The following is a 24,967-nucleotide window of genomic DNA, read 5'->3' on the forward strand; positions in this document are numbered from 1 at the left end:
CTAACACTGCTTTTTCTCAAAGAGGGCTGAGGTAAACCCTGGTAATTCATTACCCTTATCAACAAATAGCTCAAATATAGCCAGCCACAAATGAGGTTTGTTGCTTCTGGCTGTTTAAATATGCTAAGGGAATTATGACACCATGGGAACAAGGGTCTGTGTGCTTCAGCCTACATACCCTCTGTCCTACTACTGCCCAGCCTCGCTGCAAGGGGCTTTAAGGGCTTGTTTCTCACACCCATGCAGCCCCTGTAGATCATCTGTCTTCTACCCTCCAGCTGCAGAACACTTAAATCCTCAAGCACTAGGGCTTACTTCAGAGAAAACACAACCACGGTTGTCTTTAATTCCAAAGAAATTAAAAACAGACTTCAGTAAAGCTATGCTAATGAAACTTACTAGGAAAAAAATGTCCAAAATTTCAGCAGGATCTTGAAAACTAAACACTACTACCAAACACGAGGAAATCAGAGGTTACACTCAGCAGTATTAGTTTGTATTAAATGACTCAATCCAGTCTATTTATCAGCCTCCTGTTTCACTGAAATCTATTCATTCAAGAGCCTACCGAATTCTTCTGAGTTCTGTTTAGTCCATTCCCAAAACAATTTCCCTAGAGATCAAGGCTTTTTCTTAGCAGCATTTAAAAAGTAACAGGTGAAAGATGAAGTAACAAAACCTATTTAATTAACTAAAATAATCAACCAAATAAGTTGCTAATACCAGGTTTGGGAAGTTTATTTGAATGTCTTGAAAGAAGAATTTATATCTTGTTGGTCACTTAACATTATTTTAAGATAATGTAAAGAGTACCTTATATGGGTGAAAGGGGACTATAAGTGTGTAAAAGATTTACATCTGTTGTACTGGTTTAAATTGAGCATTTCAACACAGAACACCACAAATCAGAAAAGTAAGCAAAGAGAAAAATAAACTGAAGAGACTTTATTTTCTGTAATAAATACCTTCCCAAGACTGTCATGGCTTCTCCATCATCTTTACAGATGAGCAGCTTGTCTACATTAGTATCGAGGACAGCGAGCGCTAATTGAAATATCACCTTTATTCCTTCACAGAAGAAACAATCCACAACCACCACTGCACTTTCAAATGGCATTACACTGAGGAAAAGAGTGAGGAACCAGGACAGGGAAATGGTGGATATTACACCCAAGTCCTGCATGCAGTCATAAAGCTGTGGAACATAGTCACGAGCCAGCTCTTCGAAGACACCCTGATCCACCAATGCTCCTGTTGAAAATAAATAACGTTGGATATCCATTAAATCGGAAGCAACTGACCACATCACCATTTAGGGGAGAAAAAAATATATACATATATTCTAGATATAAAATACAAAACCTGAGAATATTCTACATAATGCTTACACACATTTTCTTTCAAATAAATAACAAATTCTGTTCCACTACTGAGCTGTGCATACAAATTGAACTGTAACAAGTTTTTTTGTTTGTTTGTTTTAATTATATACTTTGTAAGAGCTAACAAAGGGTCTAGCACCTACAGAAGTTATATGATGGCTTTGGATTTCAAGAGAAGTGTGTGTTATACAAATCCATGCCATAACATCAGTGTCTTAAGCAGGCAGGGAGAATAATATCTAAGGCTGAATGAGTATCTCAAGCATGCGTGAGCTACAGTAAAGACAATTTCCATGATAAACTGAAGACCCATTCACTTTCACACACACAAGGAAACTGTCACCTGACAGCAATAGATTTCAGATAGTCGTGCCCTTTCAAATCAGGGGTAAACAGGGACAAAGACTTCTACCGCAAATTGCCAAAGCTCTGGTTTCCATCTTACCTTAATTAGATAATTGGATCATCTAAAATTCAAATTTTAGCCTCCCATCTCTCTTTTATTTACTTTTTTTTAAGTCCACTTTAGAATGCCATCTAATCTTAAGTAAGTGAAAAACTACTAACTATCACAATATCTGTTCAGGGAATGCTTCTATGCCTCTGAGGAAGTTGTCTTGCCACTAGCATTCACAGCTGTATCTATGCCACACATACATCTACACATACGCTTGTTTCAGTACAAACAATACCAATTAATTTGGCTAATTTTTGTACTGTCATTTTATAAAATTTCCCCATAACATACCAACAACTCTTGTGTTGTAGTAGTCAGGTAGCATACGTTCACACAGAGCCACCAGCAGCCAGAAAGCTTCCTCCTCTTTTGCATAAAGAAGGAGTACTGAAGTGACAATATTCATAGCCTAAAAGAAAGAGAAATATAAATTGCTAGACCCATTTATTCAGTATCTAGCACAGTAACTGGGCAGGTAAGTGGTTACTATGGTTAGGAAATTAGCTGCATCTTTCCCTGCAAACCTCAAACTATTCAAGTATTTTCCCATAAAAACAGCAGGTAGTGTTTTCCCAGTGCTCAAAGGCAGGCTTAAGAAAGCCTCAAATAAACCACAAAAAAATGTTAGGTTATTGGTTTGGTTTGGGTCTTTTTTCTTTAAGGAAAAATTTATCAAGATTTCTTTTCATAATTGAGGGCCTACTCAGGTCTGCAAGCATCCAGTTACACTGCTACTGATATTCTGCCAATAGGTGCTCTTGGGTAATCTGGGTCTGATGCAGACAAAACGCCTCCTACAGCACAACTGATGGCCCCTGCTGCACCACTCCTCGCAGAGGCAGCCTGAGCTCCCCATGCTTTCTGCTCCTATGACAAGGTCAAACACAGCATCTGTGAGCTGAGGCAAATGCCTGTAATTGTGTCAGTCACGAACAACCAGAGCACAGTGAAACAAAAGCCTCTTGCTGTTGCTTACTCTCCATGTTTGACTCTGTACACTACAGGTTTTTTTATGGCCTGTTTCACTCCTTTTCAAATATCACAGCAGTGTACAACGGCCTCTCAATTGTTCACTTACAGCCTTTGACTGGGCCTGTTAGTCTGAAGAAATGAAGCATTTCAGAACCATTTTCTTCTCAGTTTGCCTCCTAAGGAATTAGCTTCTTATTTCAGACCCTGTAACATTTTAAGACTCCGGCTTGACCTGTTTGAAACAGCAACTAAGGTTTCAACTGAAACTCAGAACAATGTTACAATTCTGTCAAAGTCCAAGCTATTCCTTTTTTTCTTGTCTACCCTGTATGAAATACTTTAGTGCCTGAATTCTGAATTCTCACTGCAACTGTGAATTGGCATTCTGAATGCCATGAACCAAGTCCCAAGGCTATTAACAATTATTGTGACAGCTTTAGGAATCAGAATTACAGTGTCTTTCTACTGTTCCTCCATTAAACAACCTTTACAAAAAGTTTTTGTAGCTGTTACTTAGTATTGTATTTGTTATTAAATAATTTATGATGGTATCTGTTAGAATTGCTTGCACTTTCAATTACTTGTGTTGTATCTAGGAATCTTAACAGTCAGACATTAATCAGGCTTCTTAATACTCATGAATTTATCCTTTTTTCAAAAATAGGTAAGAAGGCAAAAAAAGGGCCCAGGTGATAAGACAAAGTTACATAGCAAGAAAGAATGATTTGGGACCAGAAACTAAAGCGACCTGAATCACAGGCATAAGAACTCCAAACCCATGAACTGGTCAGCATTAATTCTACCAACACATGTTTGTGATGCACAGTGGTAAGATATCATCTGGGGTGCTTTATTATTATTATTTTTTTAAGTTTTGTTTTGAATGATTGAATAGTATCATTGAAAAAAGTAAAGGACATTCTGGAGGGTTATTACTACTAATACTTTGAATAAGTAGGCAAAACTTTAAGGCTGAAAAATTAAAGTTTGTTGGTTTTGTTTGGTTGTTTTTTTCTTGCTTAAAAGAAAAGAACTTTTCTTCAGGGTCCATTTGTCATTTTCTGTAGATGTGCTTCAGGACAGCTCTGTTGTTATCCTCTGTCCTGTCTCTAGATTCACGGGCAGAAAATATGCTTACAGAAAACTATGCACATCTCTCAGCACGTACTGCTAATATTTCTGTTAGAGTAGGTCCTTGTGTCAAATCCCCCTGACCTCAGCATTACCATAATTTTGCAGCATTGAGGCTTTCCCTTACTGCATTATACATGTATAGGTGTACTTCACACAGCCAAATACTTGTGTACGTGACTGAAGAAATAGAAGTATAAGGAAAGAACTGGAATTCCAGAAAGTGAAGGAGTGCCAAGGTATTTCAGTTACCTGACAATATCCTATGTTTGGATTTCTAAAAGCATAAGCTGTCAAGACTCTCCTTAGAGCAGCAATACCCATCTCATTCTGGAATGCAGGGTGTTCAGGAAGGGAACGGTGCAGATCCCTCTCTATCTCTTCTGTAGCAAGATTATACTTCCCCATCGATTTCTCCACTAGGTCCTCATAATAGCCAGGATGAGTGGCCATTTCATTAATGGCTCCTGGGGGTGGGAGAACGGTATTAAAATCAGAAGAAAAAAAGCAAGGTTTAGCAGTTACAGTACCCCAACATGATGATCTTCTACTACCCTTTCATCTTGAATATCATCAAGAAGCACTTTGAAAGCAAATATGAAATGTTATTTTGTAAAGGTGATTAGGTGCTTAGGTGATTGAGGTATCACCCCTTCTTGTCTTCTCCTCTAGAGTCATTTTATGATGAGGTTAAAAATAAAGGAAAAAGATAAAGCCTCTCTTTCTTTCAGCCAGAGAGAAACAGGAGGCATGAAAAGCAAACCGGCTGTGCAGTCACATGGTTTCATGAGCTCTCTCTGCAGCTAGCTGTGGGTTTGATTATCATAAATAACTCAAAACATGCCTCTGAGAAAGCTACTTGCCCTGAGGAGGGAGTAGATTAATGCTTGGTTGCAAAAAGTATGATATCTCAGCCAAAAGCAAGAGACAGGAACTCCTGAGCTTTATTCCTGCTTCTGAAAATGACTCCGTATCTTAGGCAGGGCAGTTCGCCTGTCTCAGGGATACTACTGCCTGCTCACAGACTTACTATGAGATTTCACTGCCGACTTTAAAACTTCTCTGGAAATTAAAATCTCAGCAGCACAGGAAATCAAGTGTCAATAGCACAAAGCAATGCACATGGAAAATACTAATCATACGTACACCATGAAAATTGGTCCAAACTAGCTATCGATCAGACACAAGACAGATCTGTGCATTCCTGTGTATTTTTTCTGAAAACATTTGTTTAATGCCCACCAGCAAAGAGAAGATGTACAAGATTAAGCATTATTAGCGAAGAAATAGAAAACAAACCAGAAAGCATCATTAGTTCATCATATAAAGTCCCTGGTGTGCTCATAAAATGGTGTGGGTAGCTGTGGCAACTATCTCAGGGAGAGGCAGAGCTAGAAAAGGCATACATTAAGTGAAAGTTTATGAAGAAAGCCTGAAGTATGGACTGATTTACATAAAACCAGTAATAAAATGAATAAAGTTCTTCAACTTTGAAAAAAAAGCCTAAGGGGACACAGATCTAGAGAATCCTTGATGGCACAGAAGATGGACAGAAATATTTTCTCACCATTTTTCACATACTGGGGGCACCTAATAAAATGATAAAGTAACTTTTTTTTTTTAATTATGAAAAAAAATAAAATAATAATGGTTCCATGCAACACAAACTTTGGAATTCCTTGCAACAACTTGCTGTGAAGGCCAGAAGCTTAATTGGATACAGAAATGATTAAACAAATGGGAAGTAGGCCTGCTGGTGTTTGTTGAACATCTAGAAGCCCCTAGACTGCCAGCTTCTGGTAACAGAGTGTGCATTCTGCTTTTTTTATATTCTTTCCTAATTATTTGAGCCTGTTTGAGAAAGGGTATTTACTGGTCTAAACAGAACTCTTGTTTAAACCAGTCTGGCACCTGCTAACAACCACAGCCTTACTTGCTCCAAATATTTTTGGATGCTTACTATCTGCACCTTTAAACATCCTTGAAATTCCTTCTTCCCTCCCGCTTCTGCTTATATACCACAGTCATGTTCAAATGAATACCTACCTGAAAATAGTAGCCAAAGTTCCCCTCTCATGCTTTCTGGAATGCCCTTCAGCACAAGGTCTCTGGTTTTCTCGGTACGGTACATACAGACTCCTTGGCCGTATTCAGCAAAGTGAATCTTCCAGGCCTGTTCCTTCAAAAACTCTTTAGCCTAAAACCAAAGGCAGGCAGGCATAAAGGTACAGCTTCTCTTTCTAACACTCTGCCCCACTGAAATGCTACATGCTAAAAGGCCTGCAATGTCCTAACTTTCTGAGGGAGCAAGGAATAACTTGGCTACAGTCCAATTCTCCTCTTAATGGGCTGCCTCCTCCCACTTCCTAGGTGCAGTTAAAAGAGTATCATTGAAGCAGGTGTACTTAAGAGCAGGCATACAACCCTCTTTCATTTACATCCAACTTTGCTTTTTAATGAAGTTAGTTGTATTGGTAAAACAACAGCATGTTCAATGCTTTATTTCTGTAAAAAATACTGCCTCTTAACTGCCTGTGGCAGAATGAAACTCTTCCGGGTCAGAAACATGTATTTTAAAGACAACATAATTTAACAACTTTTTCAGTAAGGTACAACAATCCAAGGTGTATTTTACCAGCTTGGGGTTGAACTCCTCAGGTGACCTCCGCCGATACATTGTCATTAAAGCTTGAGTTGCTGTTGGAATGCCATTGTCATTGAGATTGAACTGTCGCTCTCCCTCCGACTCAGAGCTGAGGCTTTTATGAGGGCTGGCAGAAATTAAACTACTTGATCTTGTAAACACCTGTAGAAAGCCATCACAAGCAATACAGACATGGGGCTGAGCCAGAGTCTGGACTTTTTACTTCATTTTACTTCAAAATTTATACATGTTAACAGCTAAGAAAAACTGAGCAAATTAAATCACCCAGGTACATTCACAGGCTGAGCATATGACAGCAGAGATTAAACCAGTATAGAATAATAAAATTGTTTCCAGTTTCTCAATAGTTTTCCCCCACACTTAATCAAATCTTGTCATTAGAATTGCTATTTAAGTAGCCTCAAGCAATTACCCAGCTCCGTTGGTCTCCTGTCAAAATCATAGGACTGTTGACTCCCCAGGCAGCACCTTGACTGTCCAGAAAGTAAGATTTCTATATAACATATATTTGTGCGTGTGTACACATACACACACATTTATATCTGTATAGCTGTTTATACAGACATACACAAAATAAATTATTTTGTTCCCCTCCTGAAAAAAAGTTCCACAGAAAATTCAGCTCTGACAGATTATGATTTGGAAGAAAAATATTTTGAAGGAAAAGGATTTTCTAACTTCTCATGCAGCTTTGAAAATTTATCACAGTAAGATCTCATATAGCAGTTCACACCAAACATCTGAAATTGAAATTTGTAGTCATGTCATTAATTTAATAATAATACTTGCAATTTGTGTTTCTAATTCAGTAGATAGAATACATAGATCCATTTTTGGCAAAAGGCAAGATGAAGTTTCAGCATTATACAAATATATGCATATGTGCTCTGGTACACAACTACAACAACACACTAATTATACCTCACCATCAAAGCAGCAAGTAAAAAACTGACTTTTAAGATTTATGTGGCAAACAGGGTAGGGTTACTCAGTGCAATACTAAGGTATGGCTTAGTACAGATTTGGAATCTGAGATCTACATACATAAAACCAAAATGATACACCACAAAAACCTTTTCTGCTTTGAGATCTGAACTGCTAAATTTTGCTGGGTTTAACAGATCTGATGAGGTTGTGATATGAAGCACCTACATTTCATACATAAAACCTAGGAATTCAGCAGAAGCCTTGATATTCGAAGCGCGTGAGAAAAGTTTATCTAATCATATCTTTTAAGAACCATTTACTTTGCACAGGTAAATAGGGAGGTGGTTCAGAATAGGGCCATCTGATGTCCAGGACAGGGTTGGGTTTTTTTGTTAGTTCAAATGTTCCAAAGGTCGCTAGCAGTGCACGTGCACACTTGCTGGGCTCAGACATTGTTTTCTGAAGAGTCAAAGGACAAGATTTAGCAGCTAAAGTCTTCAACAGAAGAAATTATCAGTTGATATGAAACTCTTAAATTATTAAAATTCCACAATTTTACTTTGACGTGTACAAGTCAATAGATATTAAACAGTATTACTCCATTAATCAGTTAGTTAACTTTCCAACAAGATACACTGTAATTTCAGAATGTAGCAGCAGGAATTAAGAGTAGCTCTGCCACACCAATGGTAATTTCTCTTAGGTCTAACATAAAAAAAATAGATATCCTAATCATAACATTTTAACTGTTCAACTTAAGGAAGCTAAAGGCATAAACACAAAACCAGTAACATTTCTGTGTACAAAGGTTTAGCTTTACAAAACCTTAAAAGTTTTTTCCTGACTTCTTTCTCCCCACCCCAATTAAAATCCCCCTCTTTTAGTAAACAATTTATGTTTCTCCCCATACCTCATCATCTGAGCTGATATAGCTTCCAGAAGTATTTTTTTCCAAGTATATTTTTGAAGTGGTTTGTTGCAGAAAGTCTGAGATCCTCTGTACAAGAAAGTCTCTGTCTTTCAAGTTGGCAAAGAGGAATGTCATTCTGTTTTTTGTGCTGATTGATAACGGGCTGGGCAACACACTGGAGCTGTCTGCCTTTTCAACTATTGTCACCTAGGGAGAAACAGTAGCTATAGCTTAAGATCTTTAATCAATCAAGTTACTTGGTCTAAGAAACCATCTTAATACAATAAACTCATGCTCCTTCCCCTTATATTGAATCACTATGGACATCCCTCTGCAGAAAAACAGGATTTGGATACAAGGACTTACAAGTCTGAAAGACAAAGACAACTGGCTTCAGTACATTCTCCAGCAAAAGTCCTTTGCACTGCTTAGTTTATTTTACTAAACAACAGTAAAGCCAACAACTGGCTTCAGTACATTCTCCAGCAAAACTCCTTTGCACTGCTTAGTTTATTTTACTCACGCTTTGTTTTAAAAGAATTAGTAAAGCAAAATTTCTTCTGTGGGATGAAGATCTATGAGCTTTTTTGCAGGACCTTCGAATCCTTCTCCTGCTTCCCAAGACCAGTACAGGCTGAATCAACAGAGACTTTTGCTTACTTTTTATTGACAATATATGTGAATAAGCCATTTTTGGAATGACACTTTTGTTCTACTATATTATAGCTGCATACTGTGATAACAACAGTTACTGCAACTGTATTTTCATGGCACACAGAAACCTGCCACAAAGGGAAACACCGAACCCTCTGAGGTGGAGGTTTCTGTTTGGCCTTCAGTTGTTAGTGAAATGGTCACTAAACCAACTGAACTCCAACCTGTAAACAATACTCACACCACAATCTACTGAGTACAGGGCACTAGTTCCCTGAGCTTTTGGTAAAGCACCTCAACGCAAAGAAATCTCAGGGATAAGTCATACACTGTGGATGAATTACAGAACAGCTGTGTGTTTGAAACATTACCAACTATTAACCTGAAAAACAAATAAACCAGTCAATCAAGCTTGTGCAGTTCATACATTGAACAAAACACAAATCACAATTGTAAGTACTTTTAACCACTGCTTTTATGACTTTAAACAATTTTCTAGGTAATGAAAACTGTCTTACTGCTTTCAGAATAGAAGAGGGCATATTTCAGTTTACTAGGACCTTTACTTTTGCTCTTTTTTTTTTAACCCTTTTAAAAATAGAGATCAATGGTAAGATATTAGTGCTGTAATATTAATATCTCTCTAGCTAAAAGGATAGGATAACCATTTTTCACACAACATTTTCTTTGAAGATGTATTTAAAGACTGCAATGAACAGCTCAGGTGCTAAATCCCTTCTCTATCCTTCCAACTTGCTTTTATTTTTCTGTTAACTAAAAATCTATTAGTTATTCATTACCTTAAAGGACCTTCACCAATAGCATATTGATATTAGCTAAAAAGTGTTTCTTCAGCTGTTTCTTTCCCTTAAAGCTTTAGAGCTGCTTTGAATCCCATGCTGCTGTGGCTGCGGTTACCAAAAGCAGTTGCTGAAAAGACGTCCTGTTAAATGCAGATTTTGTTCTCCTCCACCACCACTTTACCTGGAGGACCGTTGTTCCCTTGGAGTTCCAAACAGTGCAACCATAATCGAATGTCTCTTCTCGAATAACCAGTTATTGCAACACACTGTGGAGAAGCTGTACTTCAAAGTTTCCAAACAAATACCATTTGGTTTTACTCTTAACTATTTGTGGGGGAAAAGAGTGCCTTGAAATATTCCATGGTTCTGCAGTCTAGCCAAACTGTCCTTGGTTACATCAGCTTTGCTACTATTTCCAAGACTTACTTTACACATTTTTCCATTAACCCACAAATCAAGTCAATCATAAAAAGCCTCCCCAACATATTTTTTTTAATTGCATCAAACTTAAATTCTTTTTACTGAACATCTACTTTAAGCAGCCAGCTTTAAAAAGGGAAGCACACCAATTTGTAAAATGCTGACAAATATTTTTCATATACAGGAATAAATGATTGCAAGTCTGTGTGAAGAGACAATTCAAATCCTTAGGATTATGAATCTTTTTACATCTGACAAAAGCAAATCTTATCTGACAGACTCTTTAATAAAAGTTCCGCTCATCAGTCTAGGAAGTTTTATCATCCGTCCCTCCCTACGAGGCACGAAAAATGTACCGTGGGGCTGTAAAACAGAATTTAAATTAGGGGAGAGGAAGGACTCATGAGGGTTGTAAAAACTGACAGAGAAAATTCCCTGTCAATTTTAGTAACAGGAACTTTGAACTAAGATACACAGTCATTAAATATTACTTAGAATCCATCAGAATAGTACGCTCACAAGAAATTAAGGGGATGAAAAGAGGTTTTCCCCAATAATGAAAACAACATCAAAGCTAGGATGCAATTTCCAACACGATATTGCTTTATTATTTGCCCTATAAATCTACAAATACAAATATTTACCTCTCGAAGAGGGATAATAAGGCTGCACAAGTTCTCCTCTTTACTAGTAAAGCAAATGTAGTTTGTAGAAACAAACATCTGACCCAAAATATGCATTTTGTTGAATGGAGTCCAGAGAGTACAGTCTGTGTGCCCATCTAATTTCTCATCCTTAGGAAGTCGGAACAATGCACGGTATCTCTCACTCTTTGCTCTGGCATCAAGATCCCTACAAAAAAAACCACAGAAAGCTTTTCTTGTCTTAAAAAATACATAATACATTTAAAGATATATTTTATACAAATCATTGCAAGTTACTGGCAACATACAACTCAGTTAAGCACTGAGCGTACAGCAAAACAATAGAAATAGTTTGCATACAGGGGATGTACAGTCTCCGCTGCTGGAAGATTCTAAAACTACATGAAAAAAAATTTCTGCCATGAATGACTTCGATACATCGATCCTGACTTCTCAGAGGGGACAAGCTGGGTGATCTTTTCACATTCACTCCTACTTTCTGAGAATATACATAGTGAACCCATTTATTATTAAACAATGCACGACCCCATGTAATATTACACCAAAGATGATGCTTTGATGCTCATTAACATGATGGAATCCCGAGGGCTAGAGTTTGTCAACAATTTCAAGACTTAGTCTTAATAATGCCTTCAGTACAAAACATTGAATAGTTAGAAAGACAAACCTAAGTGATATAATGTATGTCAGATGTCATTAAGTAATGAGAAATATAAAAAAAGCACTGATTACAATTCTGTATGATTCACTAACATGATCAACATATAAAATAATGAAAAATTAACAAGAAACTACAAAATTGTAGTATGATATCTATGAAAGAAGAAGAAATATTTTTCAGATAATTTTTCATCCCTTAGAATTTTATGTCATTTTTTTGCATCTGTTACCTAAAATAAGTTCTAGATAGAATTCATCATCTAGAGTAATTTTTCAATTCCAGTTATAGGACCAACTATGAATGTTAGGCACATTTATTAATAACACTTAAATCACTTTATTACCTTCCCCGGTAACATAAAAGGGCCTTAGAACAGATACCTAAGAGATATGTTAAAGAGCTTCTGAATAAATGAGAATTTGGCTCAGGTATGTTTCTTTTTTTTTAACGTGTTCATATTCAAATATTTTCCCTTTCCTATTTCAACAGGAGACCGAGTAATTATATTTAAATAATTATTCACATTTTGCCACTGCTGGAATCAATCACTCCTTTTGGAGTAACAATAAATGGCACCAACATTAGAAAACTTTTGGACAAAATGCTGCAAGTAAAAGGACTGAGGAGAAACAAATGACTAAGAGCCAGTGCTACCTACCGTTTTAGTGCAGATACTTTTTTGGGGGATTTCTTTTTCAGCTTGGGTAATGACCTGTCTTGTTCAAATCCTTCATTGTCCAAAAGCTGTCGCATAGCTATATTGGCAAGCTGTTCCATTAGTTTAAATGTCTCACTGATATTAAGGAATACTGAGAAGAAATGCTCACTTGACCTTGTGCTCACTTTGATCATATCAGGGAAGAGCAGTGTAGCATTCTTCTCAAGTTGAGTGATATCAACCCAGCGGATAACTAACTTTGCTGAACAGAAGCAAACAGAAAAAACAAGTCAGTACAAAAATTAGCATAAATCAAAACTATTTATCTTCCTCTTCCTATAAAATGTATTCAGTTGAAATTCTCTTGCATCTTGAAAAGTTGGGAGGATAGCATAAACAGACCCAGCTTGTACAAACAAACTATGATCACCTGACAAATAGCAGATAAATAATTTACTTCTGTAAGGAACACCACACAACAGCATTACAAAGCTAGGTGGGCTAAAATAATTTATCATTGCCACAGCACTTGCTCAGACTCTGATGTCCTCTTTTCCTATGGAAGCAAAGAAACATAGTCTAAACACATCAGACAGACTTGTGTTATTTTTATACATTAAAACATTTCAACTATTACAGTAATGACAGATCCTTGGCTTTAATTCCAATACCACTACAGGTTAGGATATTGTCCTTAAAACAGGGACTACATCTTCATGTCTTTTTGTCAAAAAAAAAAAAAAAAAAAGTTCCAGTCATTCACTAGAGTATGTCTACACAGCTAAATAGAAAGACCCCGGACTGATCCATTGCCCATAACCAAGTACTGCAGACTTGCCCACCTCCACCCTGCTAGAGCAGGCTGCTTGCACCCACACTATGTAGTTCTTGATCCTGGGTCTCCTCTGAGCCCTTTGGAATGCTCTGGTGGTGTGCAAGAGTAAATGTGGCATTTGAGGTTGCAAAGTCTGCCAGAGTAGTACTGGAGGATTGTATAAGAGCAAAAGGAGCCCAAACTGGTGTGATCTCATCCCTATTCCCTTTTGTGCACAGTCCCTGAAGTGAACCATGCCTCTAAAACAATTGTTTTACAGATAACTACTTTGAGAAATACAAAACAAACAACGGAACAAGCTCACAGTTAAGCAGTGTGACAAATCAAGGAATTGCTCCCTGCTCCTCTTTTCCTCAGCAGCGTCTCTGCACCCTCAGCAGTTCAGCAGGTGAACAGTAACAAACTCTAGAAGATTTCCTAACAATTCTTAAGATGCACAGACCACCATCCCACTGTAAAACATACCTTCCCTGCCCATGAGGAAAGAATAAAAGCAAAGGTGATTAATGCTGAGATACACCCAGCCCTGACGGGGAACCTTCCCCTTCCAGTAACTGCAGGAGTAGTAGTTCACTAATTTCTCTTCTTCTGGCATCCCAAACAGCTTGTGAAATTTCACTATGGCTTCCTTAAATTTTTCTGTATCGTCATCCTCCTTGATGCCATTGATTTTGTTGTACTCAGCGATGATGCCCTAGTAGGAAGTGAAAGAAGTACATAGCGTGTTAGTTGCCGTAGGGTATCAGATATCCTTATTACCATTGCTGTCTGGGCCAGAGGCCACAACAGTCACTGCAATGTCAAGAAAGTCTTTTAATTACCCCTTATTCTTCTACTCATTCTTTTACTTATATAGTTATTTACTTTATTCAAGGCTATCCTGATGACCTTGCTCCCTACCATGCCTATGTCAAAAGCAACCAAACACCAACCACTTGCCAGAATCCTGTTTTAAATTAACCAAACTAATTCAAATACTGCTAACAACTCTGTGAAGCACCTAGAAGTTGTAAAATTTTCCCCTTCCATGTAAATATGCTCCCTGGAGACAGGGACAGGATTTCACCAGAAAATTTTCTTCTGAAAAAGAAGGAAAAAAAAGTCAAAGGAAAAATGACTCTGTTATTTATTAGGGAAAATATCAAACAACTTTTATGACCCCTCTTAGTGGATCTTGAGCAAAAGAGAAGAGCAAGAGGAAAATAAAGAAATATCTCAGATTAACTGGCAGGATGGAAAAATCATTCACACTTTCAGGTGCAGAATACCTTCATCAAGTTTGAAGTGGCAGCATTCTGGTGAAAAGCTGCTTTTTGATGCCTCAAAGATTACATTTCCTTCTGTTCTATATGGAAGTTCTAGTCTACTTAGTATGGATAAAGTACTTTTTACCAGGACAGCTACTATATCTCCTATAAGGAGAAAAAAAAAAATCTAGTAAACCAACAAAAACCCCCACAACCAAAAACCAAGCAAACAAAAAATAATCAACCAACTAGCAACTCCTAACACCTCTGTGAAGTGTAAGTGCTAACACTACAGGATTTAATTGCACAGAAGAGGGTAAGGAGACATTATAAGTGCATTAAAAAAAAATATTAGAGCTTTGCACTGGAAAAGCAGTTACATAGAAAACTGTCAAAGTTTAAGACAGAAGCAACAGTGCAGTTAATTTTAGAACATATAATGTTTGAAGCCCTGCCTATATATTTTTAAATATATATTATTTCTTTTTTAATGACACTGCTGCTAGTTATGTGTGCTAAACCTAGTTTCCCCAGGTTTTACACACGTTGCTACCTAGAATCTGGTTTTCCTTCAAAAAGGCAAAGCAGCCTGGGGAGTACCAGTTCAAATTTGTTTAGAATTCCCATCAGTTTTCCTTCCACAGTCACATTTGTCATTAACAACATTTATAATAATATATTTAACTACCTGTATTTTTCCTCTGACAAATGTGTTTATGTCATTCTCATTTTCAAAGATTGAAAGAGTTTGCAACAAATTCTGTTCAAGCCATTCCCAGTGTTCAGTGATTTCCTTCCTTGAGCAACCTGTATATAAAAAAACAAACCCAAAAAGTCACATAATAAATAATTCACCAATGTCAATGTCCTCTTAATCATAAACAAAAGACTCTAATAATAAACTCGCCAGTAACTAGAGATGCAATATTTCACCAGATGCTGTGTCCCTGGAAATTCCAAAATTTTCTCCCATAGTCTTTAATTTCATAATAAATAGGTCACAATCTTCAAGATTATTCTGTGAGAAGCACAAGCTACTTATGTCAGTATCATGAGCAAACCCCTCTACATTTAGAATTCTAATCACAATAACGACACCAAGTTGCCCAACGTCACATTAAAGAGTTAGCAGAGGTATCACCTGCATCTGTTAGGAACTAACAAAAAATCCCAACAGTTGTATATTCTACCATTGTTTCCTAATTCTTCACTGTTATATACATCTATAAATTATGAAACAGTGACAAGATTTTCAGAGTAAAAGCTGAAAAGGATCGTTTTCCTGCTAAGTCTATTGCAATGTCTCTTCCTCAAAAGAAGAGTGCTGAAAGATCTCTAAGAAAGCTGTATCTTTTAGGGAAAGAGGGTTGTCAGAGGTGGTTTACTTTTAATGATGAAAGAATAAACTAAACTTCAATGACCCTAGTTTGCTTAGGAGACCAAAAGGGGTCAAGTGAGATATCTTTGATACTGAGGAATCAGCATACATGTAGTCTGTAAAGTAGTACAGAACAGGGATGAAAAAGCTTCTTGTATGAACTAGTTTATATATGCAAATTTTTTTGCTTCTATTTTACTTGAGATGGATCGTAATAAATATAACTTCCATTTTGACCCCGTTCTTAACATCTTGCAGAACAAAGTTGTTAGTGCTCTTCAGGATCAATGTGTCCATCCTAAAGGAAGCACTCACAAAAAAAATGTTCCCCCCAAAAAAGGATGTTGAGAAAATTATGTTAAAACCAGGACTTTTAAGGAAGTAAATAAACAAAACATTACATGTTCACATAGGAACATCTGTACCTGAAGCTTGATTAAAAGTATCTCAATCCAGGTAGGAAATAGCATCAACGCTATGTCATCTTTTTGTTCAAATCACAGATTTGTCTGATTTTACTCAGAACTAGCAAGTAAATGTACCCACCTGCCAACTAATGCCTACAGAACCCAACAAAGCGAAGGGGCTCATGTGAAGCAGCCATTAGAAAGAGGTTAAATTACAACAAGCTGTTGCTAGTAACTTCTTCAGCTTTACTCCAGGCACAAATTGTCACATGACTGCACATAAGTGTTTCCATGATTTGTAGAAGAACTCAACGCAACCATCTTAAATACATACCAATCAGTCTCCTTGTTGTTCAGCAGTTAATGATGGGGGAAAATATTCTTTCTACAGTATACCGTTGGAGTTTTACACAACTCCAATGAAAGCAACAGAACGCATCATTCTGTGCAACTTCTAGGGGAATTTCACAATTCTAGTTGTGGTATGGATACATAAATCACATCACAGAACAGCCTGCATATGTAACCAATATTTCAGAACCACAGGTGATCGCCACTGCTGCTTCTCTTTAAAACTACTGGATGCAACCAGCCCTTTCTGGAACTCAGGAGGTGGTCTGAAGACTAGTTTATTTCTTCTGTCTTTTACACTGCTGTAAGAAGCAATGATGAAATACATGAGCGCTATATATATATATAAACCAGCCTGTCATCAGAAAAATTGCTCATCTCTTGAAGACCAGTGACAAGCGGTGCAACGACACACTATCATGATGAACTGTTTCTTAAAGCTATCTATTTCTCATTTGCAGTTCATCAGTTATTTTTCACCGCTTCTTATGAAACAGCTTTGGTTGATTATTCTCAACCTGTAACAACCCATCTCATTGTTTCCATTGCTTTTTGTCTCCATTATCTTACTGCTTACTCTCCCAGTCTCACTTACAGCAGATCATGCAATCAGGCCAAAACCTACATCCCAGCTCTCATCAATTTATCATCACAGTCTAGAACTTTCTTTTTACTTTGTTGACTCAGGATTAAAAAACACTTTTGCTGCAATGTTTTAATCTACAGGTCTATTTTAACTCTACTACTGGCAAGTTGTTGCCTATCTTAGCATATTAGAAGCATTCACTGTTGTGCCACCATTGGCCTTTTAGGTAAATTAAGCAGTATCTCTAACTTTCAGGGAAGGCGGGAAAAAAAAACCAAACCAAAAACATTTAACAGGTAAACCACTGCACTTTGGAATAAGAGCCCTCAAGACTCACAGGAAATAAAAGGAAAAATAGCTACAACGCACACAGTGGACTACTAATTGCTCCTTCTCCTCCTCCAAATGGTATGCTCAGCTTATGGTGTGCTCCGTGGCTGAAATGGTGTAATGCCACACAAATATTCAGTACTCAGGTGAGAGCTAGAGTTGCACTACCTTCCCAGTTTCCATTTCAAGGGAAGCCAGGTGCCCTGTCTGGATAATTTGGTGGCTATAACCCAGGTAGTTCTTCTACTATACTCTTTAGAGATACCCCGTTACCCAGAATGCTGCACTTTAGAAGTGCTGTAGGAGTGAGCCATGGGCATGAAGGACATCATGTAAGGAGGAGGGATGGATACTAGACTGCTTGTCTGGGAACATTTCTGGGAGATGAAGGATAGGAAATAACAGAGGCTTCTGTCCCTGCTCCATGACCATTTCTGTGCATAACACACACATGCTGGCATTCAAGGTCTGGAATATTAGAAGCTCTGGAGCTCCTTAATTTAACCACTAGAGCAGGTTTTCATCCTGACCCATTTATTTGTCCTGACTGTGCTCAGCAGGCAGGATGCTCTATTAGTTATCAGTATCCAGGAAGACTAAAAATCCACATGCTGGCATGTTTATCCTTACCACAGGCGATAGTCCAATAGACCAAGGAGTCTGGTGCTTGGTAAAGGATTCGATATGGTGCCACTCTGGCACTGGAGTCCAACACGACATCAAGAGTACCCACAAGGAGACCTAGGGAACAGGAAATTCTGATGAATGCACAGTGACGGATCACCCAAGATCCCACAGGAGGGGACTCCACAGCCCCCTCCTTCCATTTCACCCTCCACAGAAAAATGCAAACCTTCGTATTCATCCCCACACTTGTTGCCTCATGTTCTAAAGAGGGAAAGTGACTCAACAGGGAAAAATCTTCAGTTTCAGCAAGAGGTGGACTCTTAAATATACATTGATTCTAGCATAAAGGCAAACAAATTAAAGCAAAGCAGAAGGTAGCTGTTTTACAAAACAAAGCTATTTAGTTATTTTCTGTGTTTCATATACTGTTGGAGCCCTGGGGACCAGGGGATGGACGGACACGGACAACAAAAAATCCACCACCACAACACCAACAAAAAACCCTGGACAATATACCCTAAAAGGGTTCAAAACTCTAATGTCAGCTAGGAAAAAGTAAGACTTCCAGAAAAAATAATTATGCTACTTAATGGTCTGATTCCTTAGGGTAGAAAGGATCAAAATGCCTAACAGTCAAGTTTTTTTTCCGTGGAAAGGATACTGATGAAAGACAAAGCCATACTGTTTTCCCAAAGTAGCTTTGAAAATTCTTTGCTACTGAAGGGGCCATCAGCAGTTGCATACCAAATGCTAACAATAATTCCTAACTGTATTTCCACAAATTGTAGATCCTATTTTAATAAGAAATTACACACAAAACTCTGACCCACCCAAAGTCTCTCCCACAAGAAGCCCTATTTATTTTTAAAGGATGTAAGTTTTCACCCTTTTCAACTCCACAAAGAGTTTTCATCTCCCCTGCAGAGATGTCAGATTTAAATTGTCATGTTGAAGTTCTCAGCAAATTCACATATTGAAAACAGACGGATGAAATTTCAAAGATTTTTTGTTCTGCAAAATTTATTGGGGTAGAAATCAGGGGGCTTTTAACAGCTGAAATAAACTGCATGTACCAAAAGACCATTCTAAAACACTCCTGTTAAAATCCTCTTCTCCTTTCAAGTGGCTGTTTTAATCTTTTACTGTCATAGTTTTATTAGTTCCTCATTCTGCACTGTCATAACTGGTACAGAAGACTGCTTCCCTCACTGTTCTTCTTTCAGATTTGCTTTATGCATCACAAAGATATAAAAGCACTACCCATTTTCCATCTTAGTAGATCTCTTAAATCTGAACTGAAACTGATATTTGGAAATACCCTGCCTATCAGTGATTTTGTATCCCCCCATTTTGTTTTTTATTTGTATTTTGTTTTATACAGATCATCACATGCCAGATCAAATGTAATCTCTTCCTGCCTGATGCATTAATAACCACCATTTTTTAATCCAAGAATTCTGAAATACACAAGAAACAAGTGTGGACACAACAACAGGTCATTTGTCAGCAAGCAGTGTTAAAGAGCTGTCTGCTGATTATAGGATATGAACACAAAACGTTAATGTAAAATATCCCACTGTTCATTAGTCTAGCTAGCTTTAGTTTTTCCTGTTGCCATCTTAAACCCTCATCTCTCCTGCATTTTGATTACTCGTGTACACTGACAAGCTGCCTCTGATGAATCCTCCACCAGCCCTCCCAGATACTTTCAAACTCAGCAGACTGCAGTATGTTATAATGTTCTTTTAAACATTTTTTCTGTTACATATACTCTCCATTCTAGCTTCACAAAACCAGTATGGGCCTGGTCCAGAAAGCACATGTGTGCGCATTTCACAGCTACGACTGAGCTCAAGAGTATTGCTCAACTGGAGTGCAGACCAAGCCAGACGCTACACTGCGTTAATCATCTGGGTTTGCTGCAAACATGTAGTAGGGCTTATGCCAAAGATTCCTCATGCTTTACAGCTTCACATGTCTACTGACAGTACTAAATATGCAATAGGCATGATGTCATACCTAAATGAAGTTGTTTGCTGGCCAAATGTAGTCTTCTCTGAGGTACAGCTACACTGTTAAGTCCCTGTAATCTTTAAAAATATGCTTGTTTCTTTCCTCGTGCTGTATTTCCAAATCTGTTGGTGTGTGGGTGGCCCTATCTACCAATTCTGCATCTAGTTATAGGAGGGCACTGCAGCTGCAAAAACTGGGATACACAGCTAAGGCCAGAGAGCCAGAACAAACCTATTGATTAGTGCAGCAACATCAAGTTTAGAGGAGCTTCCCATGCTACCTCCTTCTCCTTGAGGTACTGGAGATAGGAGAGGAACATCCTCTTGCCCCAAACAGACACAATGTAGGACAGAGCAGTGTATTCAAGAAATGTGGAGACAGCTATAAAAAAACCCACCCCACAACAGAAACAACTATCCAGCACTGAAACAACAGATGAGAGGTAGGTAAGGAAAAGAAAGAATACTTTCCACTGGTGCAGTAAGTGGGAGATGCCCACTGCCTTTTCAGCAATGGAAACAGGTTGTATTAATATCCATGCAGTGAGGTTAAAGGAAGAAAATTCACAGAACTTCAGATGACCCCACAGAAATTCAAAGTCTAGCTTACCAAGATAATAGCAACAGACAGTTTATCAGTAAAATTTTGCTTATATAATAACTGTTTTGATAGATGGTATGCGTGATATTTAAAAATAATTTATGTGTACTTATGTACATTAAAGCCAATTAATATTTACTCTTGCAATCACACAACTAGCCCTGACTACTGTCCTTCAGGACCTGTTCCAATTTGCATTGTAGGTCAGTGTTGGATTTTTTGGATTTGGATGGGGGTTTTTTGGTTTTGTTTTTTGTAATACAGACATGTGATGCAACCAGAATGAAACCACAGCAGTTCAAACTGATAATCTCTCTGAGGAATTTCTACATGAAGTGATCATAATAATTTTCTTAAAATTATTTTACTACTGTTCATTAATTCTTCATATAGCACATACCTTTTGAGACATGATTAAGAAATAAGTAACCAAATGTTTCTATAGAAACAGAACAGGCAACAAAGAATCATATTCCTTAGATTAGACTGGTCCTTGGCCAAAAGCCAGTGAATTACCCTGGCATCAAATCATGTGACTATACCGATTGCAATTTTTTCCCCCATTATTTCATCAGGTTTCTAATTACATAGTGAAATAAGGGAAAGAATTCCCAATGTAAGAATACTAAATCTGCAAGCCCTTGTTCAAGCAAGCAGTTCTCATGAGCAAAGGTTTAAAGCACACATCAAAATTTGTGGGATTAGAGTCCGGCTAACTGATGACAGCCCCAATCCTGAAGGCACACAAGCACAAGTAACCTTATACAAAGGAACAGTCCCATCAGACACACATGCTAAATGTCCAAAGTGACCATACCTAAATGTGAGGGCAGGAGGGGAAAAGGGAGGGATAATGTCTTCATTTTATTTGATACAGCTTTCCGAATAAAGTCAGCTTCCTCTTTTACAAACTTGAATTCTAAAGCAAAGGCCCAGAAAATTGTTCAGTATTTTCTTTCTTTTCTGTAAAATATAGGTATTAGCAGAGGAACAGCAGTGAAATGTAATGTCTGAAACCAGGGAATACAAAGCCACAACTGGCTAGGGGGCCTGGGCAATTGCTCTTGCATCATATTACTGGAAGGACATACAATGCACTAGAGGGTATTACTGGAAAGGGGTTCAGTTACATGATGTAATTTATGCTGAAGGAAGAAATCATACTACATTTTACATCACTGTGCCTCACATTTAGTTGTAAGCTGGAGGGGGGAGCCCATAATCATTGCACAAAGTATACAGATTAGTAGTCTGTATTCATGCACTAAAGTATGATGCACTATACCTGTATCCTTACATTAGCAACAAATTTTCTGACTTTTTTTTTGCTAGAAGGGATTACGACTACACGAAGCCTGACCTCCTGCATAACACAGATCTCCTTTAAGCCAAATGATTTCTATCTGACCAAAGGGTATTTTCCAGAAAGGTAGGTCTTGATTTGAAAACTAAGCCAATTGATTCAGCCAGTTAAGATGCTTCCAAGCAGCACTGCACTCTGCTCTTTGGAGACCAGCATTCCAGATGTCTTACAGTCCAGATTGATTGCAAATTGCCCACAAATGGTAATGAAATCAAGGGATCACCTACAGTAGAATCAACTTGGTATATTGTAAGTTCAGTACTACCACTGAAAACACACACACTTTGGAGTATATGGACTCAAATACCTGTAATAAGCCACAATATTCTCAGCTGTTTGGATATCCACAGCACAGATCTTTGCTGCAGGAATATTTCTCCCTCTTCCTTTCTTTTAAAATATAACTAGTGATTATTTCTTTATCTTTCATAAGAATTTGCAAGTTTCTTTGAAAAAACACCAGTTACTGGTGGTTTAAAAGGAACACCAAGTTTATGCACCTTAGACATGAACAATCTTTCTTATTACAAAAGGATTTTGTAATACTGACAAACAGTAATCCTTTTTCACAAAAAGTCACGCTTTGATTTAAATAAAATACATACAAAAATCATGTAGTCTTCATCACCTTTCTACAGTGCCCAAGACAGCAATCTTATGTCTGTGGGTCTGTGATCTTTCATCTGCTAAAATACACAGGCTTCTCAAACTCAATTGGATTACATATTCAAGAGCAAAGACCTGGATTATATATTACCTCTAGTGCACCTTATTAAAACACTGAAGCCAATTTATTTACTGTTTATGAATGATAATAAATAATGATACTTCAGAACTTAAAAGTTACTAGCAGCCATGGCTTTGTTGCACAGCAAACACTATCAAAAAGCTCAGGGCAATATCAGTGCCACTTCCCATTCAGCTTTAATCATGCAGTCCTCAGACACGAGGTGCTTTCAGTGCACACCAGTGATACATCCATTCTTCAGTGTCACAGACAGCTTGCATCAAACCTTGCCAAGAGCTGGAAGGAGGTCACTCTGCAGTTGGTGCCACTGTTGTGCTTGATACTGCCGCCCAGGGACACCCTGCCCTCCTCCAGTTTGCCAGACAACAAGTATGTGTTATTCACTTGGCTCCTGAGAACAGAGCCCTGCCCTGTCACATCCTTCTCCCAGCTCCGCATTAATATTATCTACAGCCTGACAGTCTCTCATGACACCTTCTGTGAAGAGACTTTTTTATCTTTAAAATGCCTGAACAAACAGCATAAATCTTTTTAGCAAGTGTAGGAAATACAGAAGTACACCTTCCAAAAGAGCTAAGATTTAATACAGGTCAGACTGCGACTCTTGGAGTCATGCTCACGAGCTATCACTCAAACAGTCCCATGGATGTCAGCAGCCTATTTATGTATGAGCTCAACAACACAACTAGGAAAACTTGCAATATCACATGTGTCATTAGTAAGACTTTTTCAAAACAGGCATTGTGACATTCCAACACTGAATGAAATACACACTGCTTAAAGAGTTCCCAATACTCGAAGTGTGCTGATGACCCCTTCTCTTTCTACTAAGACAGGATGGACACATGATGCGCTCCTGTCATAAACCTGAAACAGCCAAGGGACCTATTTGGATTGTAGATCTCAGCTGATTTCTGAGAAAGCCTCAATCAATAGCATCAACTTAAGTCATATTTGCACCCTGAGCATTCAGTTGTATACTGATTTCCCGGAGAATGAACAAACTCTTCCTATAGTTTAAGTGTTACTTCCTGGACTATAAAAACAATAACTCATAACAACACATAGCTAAAATGTGAAGTACAAGCTATTGCTTTTCCTAGTAACTATAATGAATCATTACTCTTCCATTCTTTCTCAAGGCAGTCCACGTGTTTATGTGATTAGCGCTCTCATTCAGTATTACAGGATGAGGTCATCCAAGAACTTGTCTGTCAAAACTCAGCATAGAGCAACAGTCTGAACTCTGTAGGTAATATTACAGACAAATCCTTTTAAAGGGAGCGTGTGTGTCTGTGTGTGTCAATTCTATTTGATTTCATTTCATTTCATGGGAGAACCTAAATGAATAGTAAATATTATACACCACCCAAAAATAATTACAACATTAAGCTTCCAATCCTGGTAACAGTATTCACCAATGTATGAAAATAACCTTTTCATTGTGAACACCACCCTTGGAACTTTATGTAGGGTTATACAGTTTTGTTTTATAGGTGTTCATTCATATAAATGAAAGTAAAATAACCTCTAAACACTTATTTGATAACTGTCTTCCTACGTGGTTTATATAGCATTGGTTTATATGGACATGAAATGTGGTATCAAGAAAAACAAATTATTCCTCTGAAGTTAAGGCCTAAGATTTGTGAAGTCTTCCCCAACACCTGCCTTCATTGCTCTTTCTACCAATGCAGTTTCATAGAGCACTGATTTGCCCAGCCACTGTTTCCTTTGCAGACAAGTTTTCAAACACTTTCAGTGAAATTGAGTTTGAGGAAGTACTGTCGCTCTGCTGACATTTAGCAAGACAAGCAGCAAAAACAGTATTTGCTTTTTCTGTCTTCAGGCTGATGAGTACAAGTGAGAGAAGACTGAAAACCTAACCACTAATCTTTAAAAAAAAAAAAGCGCAGCTCAGGAAGGTCTAATGGGATGATCTGGCTTGACTACTGCAGCATAAAGCAGTAACAAAGGATAAAGCTTTCATCCCCCCTTCAAGTTTAACAATTATGATTGAATTAGATTATCTTCCAAATATCTTAATTTTAAAGTGATCAGCAACTGAATGTCTATCACTACTAGCCAAGGTGTTCAAACCACTCATGACCATACCTGTAAAAATCTGTATCTTAACTCAAACCTAAATCTGACTGGGTTTAGACTTTCAGCCTTTG

At 37.8% G+C, this 24,967-nt stretch overlaps 1 protein-coding gene across 2 annotated transcripts in view; it reads right to left on the reverse strand.

Moving 5' to 3' along the window:
- The window catches only part of TBC1D9 (TBC1 domain family member 9), a 48,153-nt gene that overhangs the window by 14,536 nt on the left and 8,650 nt on the right, over positions 1-24,967 (reverse strand). For both annotated transcript variants that reach the window (XM_075751203.1, XM_075751204.1), the window contains exons 2-12: positions 18,070-18,180; positions 15,076-15,194; positions 13,606-13,834; positions 12,306-12,567; positions 10,966-11,173; positions 8,445-8,651; positions 6,578-6,748; positions 5,989-6,139; positions 4,195-4,409; positions 2,131-2,248; positions 966-1,251 (exon numbers count right to left, since the gene is read on the reverse strand). In XM_075751203.1, coding sequence (XP_075607318.1) covers positions 966-1,251; positions 2,131-2,248; positions 4,195-4,409; positions 5,989-6,139; positions 6,578-6,748; positions 8,445-8,651; positions 10,966-11,173; positions 12,306-12,567; positions 13,606-13,834; positions 15,076-15,194; positions 18,070-18,180 — 2,077 coding nt within the window. The remainder of the gene's footprint in view (positions 1-965; positions 1,252-2,130; positions 2,249-4,194; positions 4,410-5,988; positions 6,140-6,577; positions 6,749-8,444; positions 8,652-10,965; positions 11,174-12,305; positions 12,568-13,605; positions 13,835-15,075; positions 15,195-18,069; positions 18,181-24,967) is intronic.

The sequence above is a fragment of the Balearica regulorum genome, chromosome 4, assembly GCF_011004875.1.
Source record: "Balearica regulorum gibbericeps isolate bBalReg1 chromosome 4, bBalReg1.pri, whole genome shotgun sequence".
Classification (NCBI taxonomy): domain Eukaryota; kingdom Metazoa; phylum Chordata; class Aves; order Gruiformes; family Gruidae; genus Balearica; species Balearica regulorum.